Source organism: Drosophila serrata, unplaced genomic scaffold (assembly GCF_035046125.1).
Source record: "Drosophila serrata isolate PLE 108 unplaced genomic scaffold, ASM3504612v1 contig_295, whole genome shotgun sequence".
NCBI classification, from domain to species: Eukaryota; Metazoa; Arthropoda; class Insecta; order Diptera; family Drosophilidae; genus Drosophila; species Drosophila serrata.
Genome location: NW_028257193.1, coordinates 1,580,944 through 1,603,442, shown reverse-complemented (window position 1 = coordinate 1,603,442; position 22,499 = coordinate 1,580,944). Strand labels below are relative to the sequence as shown.

At 36.2% G+C, this 22,499-nt stretch overlaps 1 protein-coding gene across 4 annotated transcripts in view; it reads left to right on the top strand.

Moving 5' to 3' along the window:
- The window catches only part of pnt (ETS transcription factor pointed), a 70,058-nt gene that overhangs the window by 31,087 nt on the left and 16,472 nt on the right, over positions 1-22,499 (top strand). For 3 of the 4 annotated variants that reach the window (XM_086837053.1, XM_086837052.1, XM_086837054.1), the window contains exons 4-6: positions 11,721-11,837; positions 12,292-12,495; positions 13,105-13,350. In XM_086837053.1, the coding sequence (XP_086693179.1) occupies positions 11,721-11,837; positions 12,292-12,495; positions 13,105-13,350 (567 nt within the window). Of the gene's footprint in view, positions 1-10,607; positions 11,604-11,720; positions 11,838-12,291; positions 12,496-13,104; positions 13,351-22,499 lie in introns of those variants that run through there. The other variant, XM_020961615.2, reaches the window with a different exon arrangement.

Genomic DNA, 22,499 nt, shown 5'->3' with positions numbered 1-22,499 from the left:
TTATTAACAAAACAATTTTAAATGGAATTGCCTTAATAAATTATAGTTTTAATAATATTTCTAGAGGAAGTTGAAACTATTTCTACGTCATAGAGACCATTTCCCTCTCCCTTCCTGAAGCATAATTACCCGCTCAGATCTGCAATCACTTGTTTAAACATTTCCTTTCATAAAACACTCACATATGAGAGCTCTCTCCGATATGCTCTATGTATATATATATCTATATATATATATATAGAATTTCGATCGTGAACAAGCTGATTGCACTTCAAACAGTTGCCAAAGTGTCTGTTTGATATCAGACATTCGGCGATGCCTTCCGTTGCATTCAGTGGCACGTTCCCCCTCCAGCTCCTCCCCCTCTTACACTTATTTCACACCTTTGGGGCATTATCCCACACCTCCCTCCGCCCCCCCAAAAAGTCCGAGTGCAATGGCAACAAACACAAGGAGGGTGCAAGTTCTTTGATCTATCGAAGAGCGAAGAAAACACCCCACCAACTCATAATTACTAAAAGAAAGCGCAGGAAGAACAATCGAAGGTATACATATATATAGTAGATAACCCCAGCAGATCATAAACATTGATTTTTGTGGGATATATTTTTTCAAAATTTCATTAGGGTTTTTTCCTTTTCTATCTCATTTTCCTATTTTTGTCGTTTGATGTTTTTCCCCACCAAAAACGGAAAATAAACAATGTTTGCAACTGGAATTTATTGTGCCAAAAAATACCAAATACATATAAATCGGTTTAGATATAGCTTCCAGTATATATATATATATTTTTGTTTTCGGGGGGATTATATTTGTTTGTTTGTAAACATTGACAAGTTCCGCTGAAGTTGCGATTGCAGTTGAAATTGAAAATGGAAATTCGTAATTGGAAAATTGGAAATGCCGCGCTGTCTGCTTGGCACGTATCTGTATCTTTAGCTGTATCTTGATCTGTCTTTGTATTTGTATCTGTATCTATATATCTTGTTTGTGTTCTTTAATGTCTCAACTGGTTGTTTTTCTTGTTGAAACAAAATACCCATAAAATTTTGAAAAAACACCAATGTGTGTGTGTTTTTCCTTTGGCTTTCAGTTTTGACTGCCTTGAATTTTTGGTCTTTCCTTGGAGCATATTAAAAATGAATTTATTTTCTTTTAGCCAGAAGTTTTTTTTTTTTTTTGGGGGGGGGGGGGGAGATGGCCACCACCAATTTTTGGTTATTTGGGACAGACACGATTGATCTCAGTTCCGTTCAGGCCACTGCCTGTGAGAGTTTTCGTTTGATCATCAATTTTATGGCTAGCAATTGTTATTGGGGATTTCCACCGATTGACTTTGGCCTGTCTATATAAATTTTCACGTTCTCCTGTTGATCGTTTGCTAAATAAACATTTTTACTTGCACAATGTTATTGTTGTTGCTGTTGTTGTTGTTGATTCTGTTGGTGTTGTTGTTGAAACAGCGCAAGAAAAACACCAACAAATGCTGAAAAACGTTTCTCACTTTCAAGTCAAATAATTGCCATGATAAAAGTAATGTTGGAAAAGTTTCATGTTCTTGGAAATGCATTTCAAGCTATTGAAATTTCTTAGAATAAATTGTGTAAATTATAATCAGCACATTTCTTCAACTTACATTGTAAGTTTCTCAAACTCGATCGAAATCTGGAAAAATAAAGCAAATAAAAGCTGCCTCGGGTCGCTTAATTTAGTCCGAAGCACACAGTGAACTATGAATGCTGATTTATCATTATGAATAAATGCAATTAGACATAGTGTCCGTCCATGTCCGCCCACCATCAATTAAGCCAGAGATCTCAAAAGATCCCAGCCCTGGTGAATTGGTGAGATTTCCATGGACTAATTGAATGGAATTAAAATTGAAAGAACCAAATTAAGACGTCAGCAGGCACTTGGCGACAGAAGACAAGACCCTTCCTCTAGCAAAGGAAGGGGAACCAAAAGGTTCCTAGAACCGGGCTTTATCTGCACTGAGTCATCGAGTGTGTTTGCCAAACCAAACCAAATTAAACATATCTAAAGTTATACAGTGTATATAGTGTATATCTATTGATCGGTCAAGCTGTCTGGTTTCTTCGAGGGCCGCCAGACAGCGGGTTGCCTTTGTTATCAGCCGCGGAGAGTTCACTACCTGTCGGTGACTCAGTCCTGACCAAAAATCCATATAACCCCCCGGCCCCAGTCACAGTTCCCCATTGCAGTCCCCTTTTTCGAAAGTAAAATCAGCAATGAAATTTTTAAAAGGGGGAGACAAGATCTCCAAGCGGCTTGAGAAACATTTTTTGCACAAAATAAAATAAAATAAAATTAAAAAAAAGAGAAACCAAACACAAGGAGTTCAAGAAGGAGGAGAGATTTTTGGGAATGATTTTTCCCACGCCACAGACGCCAAGCCAGTGGAGTCCTTGATCCGCGAAAGCCTTGGGGAGGGGGGGGAATCGCTGAGGAAGGGGCAGAGAAGCCGCCAAAGGAGTTCACAATTCGGACATGGCTTTAGAGGAGAGGGTATGCAGTCCTTTTTCAAGGATCATTAGCAGGTAAAAGCAGCAGGACGCAGACTCATTGTGTGTTATTAAACATCCAAGAGGTAGTCCCTCCTCTCAGCGTATGTGTCTGTGTAATTTGAGTCTTTTTAATATACCATTTAATACTCGTTTATAATATATATTTATATATATGTTATATTTGAAAGCAAAACCTGTATTGGAATCTGTCAAAATAATACAGCAAACAATTCAAGTTCAAGTGCGTGGGAACTTTATTTTCTGCGAATTTCACAAGCTGCAAGAAAGGGATCGAGAAAAGAGTTGATTATGGTTTTGTTTATTAATTATTAATTAATAATATTAATTAATAATATATATAGTGATATAAAAAGCTTAATTTTACAATTTATGAATTAAAGGAGGATATGAAATGCTTTATTTATATTATATTTGGATATTAATTATCTGTAATAATCTGTGTTAAAATTGAGGAAATGGGATTTAATTACATAAAGCTGAGATGAACTCAAACCATTCTATATAACTTTAAGTATAATAGATAGATATAGAGATACATATAATAGATACAAATAATTGATAAATATAATAGATACAAATAATATTTACATATAATAGATACAAATAATAGATATGCAGATAAATCTAATAGATCCAATTAATAGATACATCTAATAGCTATGTACATATGTACTCACTCCATCTATGAGAATAATGCCTCCTCTAGAGCACTCTCTTTATCTCCCATTCAAGGACTCTCTTCCCCTAATTTACACCCTTAATCCCTCTCATAAATACCATAAATATAATCCCTCTTGATATCCCATTGATCCCCGGACATGATCCTCACGTGCAGTTTGGCTAAATAAATATTCCCATAATTATGGAACACACCTGAGGTGCAACACTTTTCATGTCCATTGATTGTCGAATGGAGGGGCTACCTACGTCCAAAATTGGGCAATTAATTTAGTTTTGGACTGGCCTCCCGTATCCTTCTGGAATTGGGTTCAATCGCTTTGCACCCTGTTTTGCAGCAAGTGGCTGCTACATACGTGCAACGTGCAACGCATCTCGAATCTCAGCTGCAGCATGAAACGCACACAACAACACACACACATGTGAGCGTGGCATTTAAGTGTTGAGTGTGTAATTTTATATTTCCGGTGTAGTAAGTTTCGTACGACAACTCCTCGGTTCTTTTTTTTTTTGGATCCTCTTTTGAAGAGTATTTTGACTTTATTATGAGGTTTGTGGTAAATTGGAAGAAAGGGTGTAACAAAGGAATTAAATGAATTTAAAATTTGGTTATCAATAATTAAATGTATAAAGAGTAATCCTTAGATAAATTTGATTACCACTCTTCTATGGTTATTAAAATAAACAGTTTTATATGATATTTTTTGGGGTAAATTATATTTTTTCAAATATCATAACTAAGCCAAAAATGCCTTTATTTCAATTCGGAAAGCTTTCCTGTGCTAGTTTTTATAAGGCTAACAAATTTGCATATTAAGTTGTAAAATTTAAAAAATGAAATTTTTTGGTTAAAATTTTGTCATTTTTAACGATATTTCCCCTTAAAAAATTTCGAAAATTTTTCAAAAATTTATTTTGCTACCGGAGATACCTAGAATGACTCGGCTGTTGATGCTGATCAAGAATATATATGCTTTATAGAGTCGAAAATGACTCCTTCAAGCGTTACAAGCTTTTGACTAAAATTATTCTATCCTGCAAAGGTTTAAAAGGTGTTGCAGTTGTTTTATTAATAAATATATTATAAGAGTATTTCCATTTCGGTTTTTAAAATAAAACTTCCGTTTTTTGTATATTTTTTGTTGTATTTTTTTTTTCTGTTTTATAGACGCTACCAGGGTCGCATCTGCCCCCCTTCTCTTCTCCTTCAGATTCTTCTTGTTAGCCAGCGCACTTCTCTTTTACACTTGCTTTCGACCTCCCCCCTTCTCTCTCTCTCTCTCTCTCTCTCTCTCTCTCTCTCTCTCTCTCTCTCTCTCTCTCTCTCTCTCTCTCTCTCTCTCTCTCTTTCTACTTTTGCTGTTTCAGCTGCAAATGTGCAACCAGAAGAAGTGATCGTTTTTTTTCTTACCATTTTCCTTTGCTGTTTTTTTCTGCTTCTGTCTTTTCTTTTCTTTTTTTTTTTAACGACGTCAACAGCACACAACTCACACAATTCCTGCAATTATTTTTATATCGAAAACTCCACACACACTCACACATACACCACCTCCCCCTTTTTCCTCCCCGCCCATGCCAAGACCCCTCCCCCAACTCCCGTTTAGCCTCCTGTCATGCATACATATTTATTTATACTCGAATGTGTATTTTGTCGTAATTTGGCTGCACATTATTTGATTTATTTGCTTCCAATATAATTTTCAGTTTTAGTCTGTCTTCCATTCTCTTTTTTTTATATATATTTTTTATTGGGAATTTTAGATTGGTTTCCTGGATTGTTGTTGTTGTTTTTTATATTCACGATATTAAGGAAAGCTAAAGTGCATATACGGATTTCGAGGAAATGTTGTGACGTTCGGAAAAGATTCGATTTGTTTTTATAGTGAAAATGATTTGATTTTAAAATCTCCTGGGAATAAAATCGGTGACTATATATATTTTGGAAAATTATTTAGGGGTTCTAGGGACTTAAATGTACAAAAAAATAGAGTTTATTCATATAACTAAAGAAAGTAACCAAGTCCAAGGCACACAAGGAATCGCTTTTGGTATTAAAATTCCCAACGGGTTCTAACTGCAAACATATGTTATTTTACTGTCATTATGAGAGGAAGGTGGTCTCTTACTGAAAATTCTATATTTCAATATTTGTGCATATCTTCTTTAATTTGCTGTCCTTAACTAATTTTGATTAGTTCTACAACCAGAAAAATAGGTATAATCTTTTAAATTATCTTTCTACCTAGGGTATATAATGGTCTTATACTCCCCCACGGTAATTTTCTTTACTGTCGGCCTTAGTATTTTCCAAGAACTTGTCACATTTTGCCTCTGTTTGAATATGTATTTATTTAATTCCTCTTACGACTCCCCTTTTATTGACTCAATTTACGATTCAAGCACTAAATGAGCTGCGTTTATCAAGTCGATGTTTATAACTGTATAACATATATACACAGATATATATGTATACAGATGTCTGGTCTTCCAACTAGAGTTGAAACTTCAATCAAATTAGCTGCCTTGTCCTGCCCGAGGCGTGAATCGTTTATAGCCCAATGCCCAATGTCAAAGGACTTGTCAGAGATTGGAATTGAAAACCAAAAAAAAATTAAAAACAAAGGAGTCTTTAGAAGAGATTCCAAAGATGTACTTAGAGTAACGTTTTCATTATATGTATGTACGTAGGTACTGCTATTGGTTGCACCTTGTATTTAGACATAATTACCCCAACATCATCGGTTCGGCCTTCCTCCCCATCTGTTGTCGATTGCATATTGTATCTTTTTCTGGTTCCCAACTCCCAACTCCATCAAGAGACCGCCCAGGCAAGGCAGAATATTATACAATTTAATAGAATCCCCAACTGGTCCCCAACTCCCAGCAAACTCAAAGTTGAAGCCGAAGTTGGTAATGAAATATCTAACGACCGGAAGTCAATGGCAAATACTTAATAATGTTGTTCGCTGCCTTTGTGGTTTTGCCAGTTGTTGCCAGAGTTTCAGTGCCAGTGTTTGCCTTTTGGCTTTAAATACACACTAGGAAAAAACTGGAGACCAACACCTGGAAAATACCATTTAAATGGACAAGAAAATGAAGTTAATTAAAAGAGAGGCTTTGAGTTTGAGTTTAACTTACTTTAATAAAGATATATTCTATTCATTGATTAATTATTCTAAAGAAATGTAATCTAAATATTCTTCTTATGATTAAACTCTGGTATTTAGAATGATGTATGTACCTGTAGCTTACATTTTCCTCGGTGCAATTTTCCCTCCCTTGAAAATTGCGTGCAGCTTGTTGCTTTTCCAGGTAAACTTTAAGGGGGGAAAAGGGGATGGGTTAGGTGGCAGTGAAATTGCGCTTCAATTGCCTTTGATTCGATTCGACAATCAGACACTCAGACACTTAGACACTCCATTCAAATTGCAATTTCTCCGGTTATCGCTTGATAACGATCTGAGCACAACAGGAAACGGAAATAGAATTTCATTGTTGTTCACGCTTAGTCGCTGAAATACGTCGATCACCGTGCGAGAGCTTGCTTTATTTTATGTATTTTTTTATGAATGAATATGGAGAACGTACACCATCCAATGTTCACCTATCACCTGTGTATTCCGGGGAGGCAGGTCTCTCCTCGGCCACACCTGATAAGATGTAATTAGTTCAAAAATAACCTGCACTAATAAATTTCAGCGAGTCCTCGGTCGATTTCTTGGAATTGCGATAAGATTTTGCCAGTGCGTCTGATAGCTGATTGCTAATTGCGACAATTACTCATTGAACCGCGATTGCCACAAGTCCAGTTTTCTTTGAGAACTGTATTTCTTACCCAGAGTTTTGCGTACTACTTGCGCAGTACCGGAACTTATTGACGCAGATTCCGATAAAAAGCGAGCTTAATAGAACTCAGATTGCATAGGGTCTTGCTTATTTTCCCATATTGTTTGTGGTCTACGTGACCTCTGGGGAATATGCATTTCCTTCTGAGTTATTTTTGGTCCAGATCGGAAAAGTTTTTTCACTTAAAAAGTAGTTTCAAACCGGCATAACTTGGGATGCTGGATCCCTAAGGATACATCTGTGAATCACTTTGGAAGTTTTCATTTAATTGTTTAATTGTTTCCTTGAAAAATTGCCCAAATGTATTTAGTAAATATTTAGTTTTAACAATTCGAAACGTAATTGAGGAATTCCCGGTATTTAATTGCCTTTGATTAGGAACGAAGAAACTAACATTTAAATGAGTTTGGGTATTTATATATTATTTGTATTTAGTAAATTGTATAATATATATAACTGATCAGTTAATCTCTTACTTATTACTTGCAAAATTTACATTTCAAACAGTGTTTTCTGCATATGAAATTAACTTATCTTCGTAACGCCAAGATAATCGTGTTAGTATTCTTTAATTAAATGCCACCCACTCGGTTAGAATAATAGAAATACCAACTAGAAATGCATTAATCATAACTTACATAAATTAAGAAGCCCTCCCAGTAGTACCAGCCAGAATGACTTGAATCTGAGTGCTTATGGAATCCATCTCGTGAGCTAAGACAGAAGGTAGTGGTGGTAGTAATGATTGACCCATTTCCAAGTGGAGCTGCTGCTGCAAAAAAAAGCAGAGTGACTAGTGACTAGGAGTGAACAATGAACACCTCATATGATTACCAACCGCATCGGAACGCTTAGGCTGGAGTGGCTCCAAATGGAGGATCGACTACTAACCAATGTGTGTGGCCCAGGGAGGTCCGCCAAGGCGCTCCCCAGTTCCAGTACCCAGTACCCAATCCCTAGTACCCAATCCCGATCTCATAATGAATTTCGAACACGCACAGACGTTTTGTAATTTCGAGTTGTAAGTGCTGCGCTTCCAAGTGCTTTACGTCGACTTCTTCTTCTACAACTACAAGTCATAATCATTGTTATAATACCTACATATGTATGCAATGCCAAATATGTATGTACAGAGGTCTTGTATGGGTCTAGTCATAGTCATATAGTCTCATAGTCATGACTATGGGAAGTAATTTCTTTAACACGCAGGCCACCATGGGATCAGAAGCTATACACTAACAGAAATAATTCAGGGAGAATCTTTGGCTTCAGATGTTAAAGATTTATTAATTTGTTGTGTTTATATATAATTGATTAACATTAAAATTCTACATTTTGTTGCACAATATATTCTGTATGCTTAAATTTCTGGTATATGTACAAGTTGATTGAGCTTTAAATTGATTTTAAAATACCAATTAAATCGATTGTTATGTTATCACCAGAGAAAGGTTCCTAGAATTTTTTATATGATTACTTTTATTACTCTTAATGTCTGGGACATTTTATCAGGTCGTTAAAAAAAGCAGGTTACTTAAATTATATAGGAAATGCGTAATTAAAATATTTAAAATACGAGTGAAATTTTTGTTTAAACAATTATTCAGCTTATACACCATTTTGGTAATAGAACTATATAAAAAAAATGTTATATTTGATAAGAACCAGAAACTAGAGAAAGTAACTAAAAGGTTAAGCTATTAAGATACACCAGTAATTAAAACGGAATTATAGTATCAATTAATTATAGATTATTGGTACATTAAACTATTTCCTGTGAATTTGTAATGCTTATTGATTACTCTTTCGAGTTTAGGAAGTGCAATCTAATATTATCTTGATAACAACTAAAGTGCCATGAACTTAATTATAGTTATTAGTTAATAAATTCGGGCACTTGAGTACATGTATCTCGAAAACTGTGAATTAAATTCTTCCGGTTATTTTTTTCCGGTGTGAATGCACAGGTAAAAGAGTTACCCAAAAGTGTTGTTGTGTCGGTGGTAGATAAAGGTGAAGGCCCAAAAGGGTTTCCCCCTGCATTTGTCGCCAATTATGCGGTTTTGTGATAATGGCCAAATGATCTCTCCTCTGCCGGCGTCGCTGTTGACGTCGCACGTAATACCAATTCATTCATAGTTTCGCTTACCATTTCGTTGCGTTTGCGTTACGTTGCGTTTCGTTTCGTTTCGATTTTTTTTTTCATTCATAAATTTACCTGGTCTGTTGTGTAGTCATCATAATAATAGCCTTTATCTTATCCTCTCCTGCTTCCTCTTCTTATTCTTCTGCTGCTGCTTCCTCTTATTCTCTCTACTTTACCTTGTGTCTTCTTTTGCTATCTCTTCACCTCTCTCCCTTTCTCCTTATCGCTTGCACTCGCTGTTCAATACATCGAACGGAAGTAGCGGAAGCAGCCGCTGTCGACGTCGACGTCGCATCGTCTTCACTGATCATTGTTGTTGTTGTTGTCGGTGTTGCCTTGAGGCTATTGTTGTATTCCCTTACTACAAAATATCGGTGTCTTCTTTATCACTCTGCCGCTGCTTTTGTTGTTGTTCTTGTTTGTCAATTTGTCTGGAGTTTCTTTTCAAGCGAATGCGCGTGTGAGGCAACACAAGAAATTCATTCATAAATTGCTTGTCTGCCTGTTTTCAGCTCTTCTTCTTCCTTTCCTTGAGTGTCTGCTGTGTGTGCGAGTGTGTGCGAGTGTGTGTGTGTGTGTGTGAGGGGAAGAAACTTGAGTAGATTTGCCATATGTGCACAACAACACAATCTGGTTAAAAAATTATACAAAACCAAAAGAAGAAAAAAAGAATCAAGAAGTGCAGGAAAAAATTGAAAAAGGAGACAACATTTTATAAATTTAAGAAAAAATTTAAACACAAAAGAAATACTTATAAATTTGTGGTTTATGTAAAAGAAAATTATTAAAAAACGTAAAATATTGTGATATATTTTAGGATCTTAACTAATATTATGTTAAAATTATATTTAAAGACATCATTTTTTTGTAAATGATTAATTAATGAACTTAAAGTTCTGGAATTTTTAATAATATTAATATTTTCTGATAAATAATAACGTAATAATAAGCAACTTATAAATTAATTTTCAAAAAAAATTCCATAACTTAAAATTTATTTTTGGAAATTGTAAAAATTATCTAGATTTTTGAATTTTAAGGAAATTATTGGTAAAATCTACCAAATAAATATATATAATTTAAAACCAAGATGGTTTTTAGTACATCTTTAAAAGAAACAAATTATTTGTAGCTTTTATAGTACAAAAATTGTATTTTTTAATATTCAACCGATTTTAAAGCTTGAAAACCAAAAAAAATCTTTATTTCTATATTAATAATATAATTTTTTGCACCTGTTATACACCCTGTTTGGTACCTGCATTTGGTCACCTGTTGCCAATGTTCCCAAAGCAAAAAAGTAAAAACTGTTTGCTCTTATTTGTGTTTGCTCTTTTTTTTACTTTAATTTTTTCGTGTGTCGTGTGTTTGCTTTTTCGTGTATGCTTTGTTTTTTTTTTTTATTCCTCTGCCTTTTGCCTTCTCTCGGCTAAACAAACAACCTGGGCTGCGTCGTTGTTGTTTTACTAGCTGTAGGCCTTTGTTGTTGTTGCTGCTGCTGCCGACGCCGCCGCTCTGATGATGGCCGTTTCCGTTTCCATTCCAAACACACGGATGCACAAAGAGAGAGAGAGAGAGAGAGGAAGAGAGAGACTCCCGCACACATACACGCGCACAATTTGGTCACGCTCGCGTTTCGTTTTATGAATGAATTCCAGATCGTTCCGCCTGCCTGCCAGAGATTTACGAGTTCCAATTCCCACTTGTTGCGCTCTCGCACTCGCCACGGATACGATCGTTTCGTTTCGTTTCAGTTTGGCTTCACAAATCCAGCAATCCGATAGATACACAGAACGAACGACGAACGAATTTCGAAAATTTACACTCCGTTCCCGCGAACTTTTTGTGTTGCTTTTTCGTTTCAGCGAGGAAACAGGAGAAAAACAAAGAACTACATTTAAATTTTAAAGTGCAAAAGAAGTGCAAAAACCCGTTTAGAAACGCTTAAGTGGCCAAGTGGCGCTGTGATACGTGCAATTAACATTCAATTACCACAATTAAGGCGCGACAATTGCACCCATTTGTGCGGCTGAGATACAAACCGATACACACTTGTGTATCTCGAGACTTTCGCTGACACTTTGGGTCAAGATTGTGCCGCACCAATCAATTAGAATCAATTGATCCCACCCCTTCTGAGTGTGTTTCTGAGTGTGTTGTGAACGACCTCTGACCCGCCGAACAAGTTCGCTGGGAAAACCCCTCAATTATGACCAATGAATGGATCGATTGGAGCGACAGCCGCATGTTGCCACCGCTGCGATCCGCCAACTACAACCACCACCAGAACTATCTGCACAACAGCAACTATCAGTGCTTCACCAGCAAGTTTCATCTGAAGGCCCAGAAGCTACAGCAACTGTCCACCAATCACAGCAAACTTAAAGGTTAAAATGCTGCTTTAAGACTTTTACAAACTAACCAATCCGCCACAAGAATTGTTTACCTTTTCATAGTTCATAATTTTAGCTTGATTTTTAATGTATCTTTTGTGTTTGTTTCAGATGTACCCACCGCCTTGCCACCCCTTACGCCTGGCACCAATCGCAAGGTCAACGAGGTGCTCAAGGCCTCCTTTGCCTCCTGGGAAAAGGAGGTGCAAAAGTACAACATAACCAAAGGTATGCGAAAAGGGAAAACCTTGTATTGTTCTAAAAAATATCTCAAAAAGTAAACCTAACTAAGAACAAATTCTAAACAGTTTACACTCAACCATTTCTTTGATTTCTGATCTATAAATCAATTTACATTAATTGTAAGAACTCTAGGCATGATCTTCGAACTTCTTAGTTCCCAATTTGAAAGCTTTCTTCTCCTAAACAACCTAATCTTGATAATTTAATGTCCTAACTAACCGTGAACTATCAATTGAAGTTCCGGATAGAGACCAATAATGAATATTAATAGTTTCCCACAGCAATAACAAGGCGCACTCGCGCTCCCACGCCTAATTAAGTCGCTGCAAAAGCCAAAAGGCATTAGAAAACGATTAATTTCCATCTCCTATATATATTTATATGTTCTATCGTCACTTAACACACCCTCTAAAAAAAAAACAAACTGATTCCCATGCAGATCCCCGTGAATGGACGGAGGAGCACGTCATCTACTGGTTCAATTGGGCCAAAAATGAGTTCTCACTGGTCTCCATGAATCTGGATCCCTTCTACAAAATGAAGGGTCGTGCCATGGTCGATTTGGGTAAGGAGAAATTCTTGGCCATAACGCCACCCTTCACCGGCGACATACTGTGGGAGCACCTGGACATCCTGCAGAAAGGTGAGTGTTCGTGAGTTGCATAGAGAGAGGTAGAGTGAGGGGAAAATGGAGAGTAAGTACCTTCCAGTGGCGCCAGTAACCAAATTTACCTGTCCCCCAAAACGGAAGCCTGTCTAACAAAGTCAAGGCAGGGAGGTAGTGAGTGGGGTTTTTTTGTTTGCAATGGGAAAGGGTTTTCTGACCTGTTGAGCCTGCTTTTTTTTTTGTCCTGCCTCAGGCCAACGTTTAAATTTGATTTGTTGTGAGGGTGGAAAGTGGTAAATACACTTGAAAAGGTTAAGGAAATATTCGAAATATAAAGTTAAATGTGCTATAAAAATACTAAAGTAAAAGCCCGACGGCTTTTTAGGTACATAAAAGATAAGGAATCTTGAGATACAATCTTATTTATCTTGAAAAACTTGATATCTTCTAAATAAATGTATCTTTTTGGCAAATATCTTAATCTCTGTGTAACGGAAAAGGTGTGGATGAAAAAAGAGCCAATAAAAATAAATAGATTTTGCAGTTTTGTACTTATATTCTTTATAATTTATTGAGTTTGCCAAGCTCTTTGGAAACATGTTTAGTATTTTCAGGTAAATAATTTCATTATTTTGTATTTATCAGAATGCGAAAAACCAAATGAGGACATTGTGCATGGCCATTCCTTTGAGTCGGCCACCACCGCCTCGGTCTGTGGATCGGACCATCAGGTGGCCGCCGCCTTCCCGCCCGAGTCATCCGCCCAAGCAGCGCCGCTTTCCAGCAGCAACAACAACAACAACAGCAGCGTTAACAGCCGCCTTTCCATGGATTATGTGACATCCTCAGCGAGCAGTGATAAGAGCCACTTTCACCCAGCCACGCACAATGGTAAGTCAAGGATACAAGTTCATATATATTTGTTGCATATTTATTGAATTAATTTGGGTACTTGGAGGGTCAAAGGTTGACTGATTGAACCTTATTTTGTATGGGGTTTTCTATTGAATTAGGGAATTTCGAACTTAGGTTCATCTAAAGCAATTTATTGTGTTAAAATTAAAGCTTTAAGCCTTTTTAAGCCTCGACATACCTTTGAATTATTATAATCTTATCAAGAAATTGTAATCTTGAGCTCAGTGAGCTAACTAACTATAGAAATAATTTCCTAAAAGTTTATTTACTTTATTTGTTCGATTGATTATAGTTCTTCATTATCACAACTTATGCGCAGTTTAAAAAAGCTTAAAAGCACATAAAATGTTTATAATTTTCAAATACCTTTTAATTGCTCAAATCTTAATTTGTTAAAATTCTCAGAAATCATTTACTATACTTTGTATAAACTGCAAATCTTATCTTTAAAGCATAGTTCTTGTGCTGAAAAAATAGGGGTTTGCAAACTGATAAGCAACTCTTAAAATGATAAAGACTTTTATAGCCACTCATTAACTATAAGAAAACGACTTAATTCAGGCTCGTTTTGGGGCATAAAAGTCTCAATGAATGTACAAAATCATTCAACATTCCTGAACGTAATCTGCTCAAAAAATTACACCTCGATAATGGAGAGTGATCAATGGCAATTGGATCTGAGATGGATATTGGTAATATTGTAGCTCATTAAGCGATCAGTTTTATTTACGGCACATCCTCCGCAACGATTTTAGTCAAATGATGAACCATTATTTGGCATGTGTTTAGTGCATCCGGCACAAGAAGCTAAATCAAGAGCAGATCGCAGATCGCAGAGCCATAATCAAATTCAAATCCAAATCGAGAGCCAATTTAAACAATTCATTTGCTCACAGATACGGATATAGATACAAATACAGATACATTCGTGGTTTATGGCCACAAATGCATCTCCCCCATTCCCCCCTTGTAGGAGAGCGATCTTATCTGAGTTATATTTTGTGATTTAATTTATTTATGTGAAATTGAAACGGAAATTAAAATTTAAAACAAATAGCAAGACAGCTAGAGGAGCATTCGCCTGGCGCCAGCGTAGGCAGCATATCTAAATATCTATTTAAATTTGTTTACATATAAGGTCGAGGGGACACGGGAATGCGTGCGATTGTGGAGCTCCATAGATACATTTATGCCGTCGCCGTAGTCGCCGGGGCACAGCTTGAGATTGAGATACATTTGTTGTTTAATGCGTCGCCATACAAATTGGAGCCGGAGCAACCGCAGCTTCCCCAGTGTCAAGATGATGTAGTGAACGCTATGCCATTCATATGATTAATCAAAACCTGACCCCCTAGCACGGAGCCGTCTGCACTTGCCCATGCCCACTCCTGTCATTATAATAAATTAATTGGATTTATGGTCTTTGACACATTATGACCATAAATGTTTAAACATTTACATATCCCAGATGCAGAAGACGTGCGCGTGGCTAATGAAACAATCCATTCCTAAGATAAACCTAAAAGGTTTATTTAAAGTATTTTAGAGAGTTTTGAATACTCTTTTTTAGTTAGGAAACTATATAGATTATACATATGTATATATAGTATGTGTATACTTTACAGATATATGGGTAATATAATATATAGATATGAGTAATATATACAATTATATTCTTATACTTTTGAACACTTTTATAAAGTAAATATATTCTGGCTTAAAAGTGTTATATCAAATCTTTAGAGATCAGTTTTTCTTTATGAGTAGAATGATGATAGGATAGGAAAGGGTAGGATAGTATAGGATAGGATAGGATAGGATAAGATAGGAAAGGAAAGGAAAGAAAAGAAAGGATTCCTTAAAGTAAACAAATATGTCCTGTAAAGCCTTGTGTGATTTGATAACCAATTAATTACTTTCTCAATAGATTCTTTATATATTTCAACATTTATTTCCAATTATTAAAACCTTTATTTAAAATATATCTCAAAAATCTCTAAGAAAACCCATATCCCCATCAAAATTAGAGTGTGGTTTGGACACATGTATAAGTAGCTCATAACGATGGCTTCAGTGGCTAGGTTCTGGTCATCAATTTGATTCAATCATTTGTATTTTTTTTTGTTTTGTTTTGTTTGCTGCAGAGGCAGCCCCTGTTGTCATCGTTGTTATTATTATTATTCCAATCTTGTGGATAAAACCAAACAACAACTGGGGGCCCCCACCACCAGGGTCTCGTCTCGGGTCTAGTCTTTGTTCCTGGACATGCCCGCATCTACGCAAATTATGCGACTCGAAACGGATCGTATCGGATAAGTTTTTGGATCAGTTTGTGGTCTGGCTTTCTTAATTCGTTTCGATTGTCTTTTTGTCAGTCATTAATTTGCTGCATTTGCATATTATTGATGATTTTCCCTGCCTTCCCCCAATGACGATCGCATTATTTGCATATGAAAGTTAGGGACAACTGTGTGAAAAATGGATTGACCCGGCGGGAAACCTTTGGGGGGAATGATATTGAGGATTAAAAGGTTTGCCGAGTGCGTGACTTGTTGACACTCTTAAACCCACTCCTGGCTCTTAATTCCTGGCTCCTTCGTTGGGCAGCAATTATGCAGATGAGTGAGTTTCAGTTTATGGCATCCAGGTGTGTGCTAGCTCTAAAAAAAACCTTCATGGATAGGCCTTAAAAGTCACTCATTAAAACTAAGAAAACAAATTATGATTAATTACACACATTAAGAATCGAGTTCATGCCTTTGGCAAACGAGTTTCCAAATCTTCAAACAGCCGAATAATAATAAAAAACAGTGTCATGAACACGCTTCACTTTTAAGCTATGGCCAACGAACTGCGACTTTTTTGAGTTTTCTTCATTTAATTTGACCCTCCCACTAGCCCAGGTAGACCTCCCCCCTCGATTTTACCTCCCCCCCCACCTCTACGCCACTGTGCAACACCTACAAGCAAAATGCAGCGAAGCGCAAAAAAGCTGAAAATGCTTCAAAGTTTCATCATCATCGTCATCATCATCGCAGGGCAAAGATGTGTGTGTTCCTACAGTAGTTGAATGATTTACGGTGCTGCACTTTAACACAGCTGGAATTTATGCATAAAGTATGGGGTGTTTTTATACCGAAAGTGTGTACTATATTCCAATTGACTTTCGGTACGCGCATCTAACGCTTAGTCAGCGGTCGAAACTGAATCACAGATACAATAGCCGCAGATACAGATACAGATATAGATACAAATACTAGCTGGAGAATACATATGTGAGCTGAATGATTGTTCGACTACAGACCCCATCATGACCAGGGTCTTTCAATGTTTTGGTTGAGAGCGTATCTAGGCTAGTGTATCTTAGATATTTGCACGCAAAATTGCCGCTGCCTTTTTTTTCGGTGGTTTTTTGTTTTGTTTTTTTGCAGCTTTTTAATTTTTTATTTAGCTGCTTCTTCTGGCTATTGTTCTGCTCTCTGGCCATATATCTCTTTTTTAAATTTGATTTGTGTTGTGTTTTTTGTTTTATACTCGCAATGATGTCATTATGCCGAGCAAACCCTTAATGAAACCCAAGTCGAAGAAGAGAGAAATCAAGTTTATTTACCTTCCAAACTGCGGTGAAAATCATTTCCAGTCTCTCTCCCTCTCTCTAGCCATTGTTTCACTAAATTTAGATTTGCAAAAATGCTTTAAAGCCCCCTGTATTCCTATTCTATGATTTGCCATTTGCTATTTGCCCCATTCATGAAGTTTTCGGCTTGCTTTTATTCCTCTGACGGCTGCTGATGTTGTATGTATGTTGAATGTTTTTTTATTTCTACATAATAAAGTGCCTGATGCGTGAAATGTTTGTCCAAGCTTGAAGAGTTGTTGCCATTGTTGCCCCTTGCCGGCTGTTGATTCATCATCATCATGATGATCATCATTGGAGTTGAGGCAACTCCAGGTCCCATAGTATAACCTCAGCCCAGGCAACCGACCGATCAACCGACCATAGGAACAGCTCCAACTCTGGCTCCGATCTGCTTAGTTGCTTTGCTGCCTCTCACAGAATGACACATTTAATGCACATTTGACTTGTAGATCCATCTGAGTGAGCACCTCCCAATCCCAATCCTCAAGCTCCAATCCCCATCTCCAATCTCCAATCTTCAGTCACATGTCTTTAGAGGTTCTCATCGCATGTGACAGTTTGTAAATTCTCAGTTTGCTTTGGGTTACTTCTCTACCTCACTTGTTACAGCTACAGTTTGTTGGTTTTGAAAATGACAATGGAATGACAATTTTTCTGTTCTTGCCAAGACAGACATGTGGCAGACAGACAGGGAGGCAGGAGGAGACAGTCATGGTGAGTGGTGGAAAAGTGTGCTCAGCATTTTCACTTTCATTTGTCAGGGCATTGGATTGATTTGCATGGTTAACTTGGGGTTTTGAGGGATAAGAAAGGGGGTTTCCTAGAGAAGAATATGTATCTATTTGTATATTTATTTGTTTATTAAATGTATTTAATAGAATAAGATACTTTTGGAAGGAGGTAGAAAGAAAGGATATACTGTTTATGACATGCTTTATATCTAAGTAATAAACAGTAAAATCATAAATATACACCTTCCTTCTTCTCCTAAGTCATTTATGCATATATATTTTTCAACACTTACACTTTGTTCAACCCATAATTTTCCTCCACTTAGTTTCCGCATAAATATCAAATAAAACAAAAAATGTAGACCACAAAACGAGGCAATTTTACAGTTCCATGGAATAAAGCACATAATTATACAATAGCAGAAAAATATATATGAATAAAACGTATGTAATAATCCCAGCGGAATTATCGGGAATCCACTTGATATGAAATTAAATATCTACCAAGAAAAAGACTACACCCAATCCCTGTACCCATTACCATACAATGTGAGCCCGAAAATATGGGAAATATGATCACAAAACTTCAACTTCTACTTCATTTACTACCTCTGAGTATTAATTACGTTAAGTTCAGCTATTAACGCAAGATAATTTTCACCTCCCACAAATTGTTAAGACCACCGAGCAGAACCATAGAACTTAGCCTCTTTTTATTTGAGGTTTTTTTTAAGTAAGAAAAACAAAAAAAGAAATATTTTTCGATACGCAACATAAAGCCTAAAGAGTCATAACACGGGAAATTATGTTGATTGCAAATTTGTTAAGGTCATAAAGTGGAATTTCATTTTTTTAATTTCAACGCCATTGTTTTGCAGAAATGCAAAAGAATCGTAGAAGAATCAGAAGAGAAGCAGAAGAAGCATATTATTATGGCATTTAGCGGAATTTAAGGCAACCCACTTCAGGCTTGAAGACCGCTTTCCACTGCCAGCAAATTAATCATCCGCCTGCTGGCTTTTGGGCCAGAATTAAGGTGGAGGCGTGGCCATGGGCGGGGGCGTACCAGCAGCAGCAGCAGCAGCAGCGCCTTCAGGGCCAGAAATCACATTGTCACTAATTAACATAGTCGACGCCGTTGGGAGTTTTCGGACTACGCGCCTGCGCGCTTCGCTGATCATAGCAACTGCTACCGAAGCTCTACTTTATTTTTTTTGAGGGGAGTCTTAGTTAGTATATACCTCAAACTAAAGGTTTGACTGGGCTCTTTTATGGGTGTGGTGTGTGCTTAGGTGAGGGAGGGATAAGGAGTAGGAGGAGGAGTAGGACCATGAGGCATTGTGGCTTTCATGGGGTGGGTGCCAGAGCGCAGAGAGCTGTGAAAAGTCAAGTCAACGTTTTCGGTTTTCTGCTATTTTTCACTCACCGAGGGGATTTATGCCGAGTTTTTTTTTTTAGGTTTTTATAGCGATTTAAAAAATTAAGAATCACAATATAAAAATACTCTGTTTTTATTAGAAATATTTATAGAAATCTTACTGATAATTAGATATAATAATACTTAGGAATTTTAGATAAAGGGAAATTACTAAAGTTGCATTATTTCCACTTCAAAAATGTATTAAATGCTTAAAGTATTTGTAAGATTCTTTAGTATTTTGATTTGGTAAGCTTACTATTAAAGCACCTTTTCTATATTTTCTATATTTTTTTTATTTAAATTCTCTTTTATATTTTTTCTATACGATTTCAAAAACAGTTCTTATGTTAATTGAGAAAAGGTTCATGGTTACCTTTAAAGGATATTTTCTATATGTTCTATATTAGTTATATATGTTATATATTTTCCATTATTATTATCTAAATTTTCTATAAGATTTCAAAACTAGTTCTTAACTGAGAAGAGGTATCTTTATAGTTACCTTTAAAGGATCGTTTTGATATTTTCTATGTTGTATATTTTTTTTCCATATTATATATATTTTCTATATAATTTCTAATCTATTACTTAAAGAAGAATGGGCATCTCCTTAGTCGCAAGTCAAATTTCTCCCTGAAATCTGCATTCCTTGGCATTGTTTCCACTCCAACAGTGTGAGTTGGCTGCATTCTGCGGTTGGTCCGTTGAGTGGCTTGCATAACAGCACCCAAAGATATAGTATAGATATAGTATAGCCACCATATCACCTGGGCTACATACACTCATCTATCTCAACGCTCTCGGGGGCAGAGTGTTATGCGGATTTTTGCTTAATTTATTACCATATTCAGTTGAATCCGACGCGCAGCCAACCGACATTGGTTCTAAAATACTACATACATATATACAATCTAAAACTTGCACTGGATGGGGGTTCCCCCCACTGGAAACCAAATGGAATTCCAACAACAACAACAACAACAACAACAACAACAACAGGCTGAGGGATTGGAATTGTGGAACTGATGTTGCTGCCGGCACATCAACAGCCACACTATTGTTATTGTTATAGTTTCTGCCTGTTGACGTCGTCTCCTCGAACTTTTAATTTTTTACGTTTTATTTTTATTTTTTTTACCCTTATTTTTCACTCTCTTGTTTTTGTTTTTCGTTTTATTTCGTTACGTATGTAGATGTAAATTTACGCCATAGAAAAGCGTTACGGTCGAGTTCATTTAAAACAAAGAACGTTGAAAAGAACAACAACATTGGAGGGGGGAGAGAGGGAATAAAAAAAATTAAACATTAAATTTGTATAATGCAAAAGCCGCTAATAGTGGAGGTGGGGGAGGAGGAGGAGGAGGGTTGGAGGTGTGTGTAGAGTGTGTGTGTGAGTGCGATCGGAGGAGGCCCGAAAAGGCAATGAACGAAACGTGAAACTGAAAGAGACGAATTGCATTTGATTTCAGATGCAAATGCAGGCCATATAAAGTGATATATGCCTTTATATATATGTATATATAGTAGTCTATATATCTATAGACTAGGGTACGATCTACCTTGAACTGGAATTCTCGGGGTGGAAGGTAACCCATTTAAATGGGGAGTATAAATTAGCAGAGGTTTGGAGAATAGTAATATTAATAAGATGTGGGGAGGGTGAGATTAGCCATTGAGAGTTTTAGAGGTATAAACTTAAAAAGAATCTTAAATATAGAATGTACATCTAACCTTTAAATTTCTAAATAATAATGTTTATAACTAGATATATAGTAGATATTTAAGGTTCTTGATTTTGTCTTTTAAAGCTCCTAAATTATAGTGCAGTTAGGGAATAATAAAATTAATGAGGTGTGTAGGAAGAAATTAACTATTGAGAGTTATAAAAAATAATCTTAAATAGTATTATTTCAAATAGAGAATGGGAAATATACATATTCTTTAAAATACTAAAATAATAATGTTTACAAAGTCAAATTGTTTAAAGAAATGTTTCTTATTTGGTATTTTAAAACTCTAACATAATATTCAATTATATGTGTAGTTTTTGGAATAATAAAACAATATGATGTTTAGGAAGAGATTAATATACTATATACCATAAAGAAATTAATATACTATATACCATAAAGAGTCCAAAAAAGAATCTTAAAATACTATATTTTAAATGGGGAGAATAATGTTTGCAACTTGACTATAATTTGTAGATTTATAATGTTCTTTATTAAGACTTTTAACTCTTTAAAATCAGAAAATATTTAAGATGTAATCAGGGAATAAAAATATCTATAAGATGCGGAGAGAAAGGATAACTATTAAGAGGGCAAAAAGGCAACTTAAATACTAGTATTTCAAATAGAGAATGGAGAAATCTAATGTTCCTTATTTACCCCTTTTAAATCTCCAAAATCAAATCACAAACAGACAGTTATTAAAACTAATTAAAAGGTAATAATATCCAAGAGAATAAAACGTAGGCCAAGAGAGGCTTGGCGAGTGTTGGCAATTAATTTGCAATCAACTTTCAAAACTCCATGTGCCAAGCAAAGGCAAAGCACTTTATGCATCATTAAGAATTAGGCAAACAAAAAACTTAAAGCGACAAAATGGAGAAATACGTCTTAGAGCCACAACTAACAGATACAGATACAGATACAACAGCCGAGATACAAATGTATCTCGCGGCAATGCTAGTTGCCCAACGAGCAAACGCCAATTTATAATTATTAACTCGCAGCGAAACAGATAAATAAAATCGAATCAGAGATCTCGAAAGAAAAAGAACTGAACCGACATCCGTTGAATGAATGAATAGATATATGTATATATATATAGTGTCTATATAGCTGCATAGATCGAAAGGCAATAGGCTTAAGCCGGTTGGCGATCGAATCGACTCGATTTGACTCGACTCGAACCGAATGAATGGCCGAGTGAATCAATGAATGAAATGAGTGTGTGCCCAGGCTGGGAATGAATGAACTGTAACTCGTTTTGGATTTTGCAGACAAACCGCCAAGACTGGGGTCTTCCTCTGTGTCCCCTTTCCCCCCGTTTGGGGCTGTAATTTGGTTTACCTCTTTTTTTTTGTAGTAACCTTTTTTTTTGCTTTATTTTTATCTGTTGTTTTTTTTCTTATTTATTTTGTTGCCTTTTTGAAAAGAGTTCACATGAGAGAGAGACGGCGGCGACAAAATGTTGACCGGATGTGAGGCTGCGTTTTTTTCTCTCAACTCCCTCCCTGCTCTATCTTGCCTGCCTTTTCGCTCTCAATATTACTGTCTCCCTCTGGCAGACATTAATTATATTATTAAAGCAAATTTCAACGCTAAAA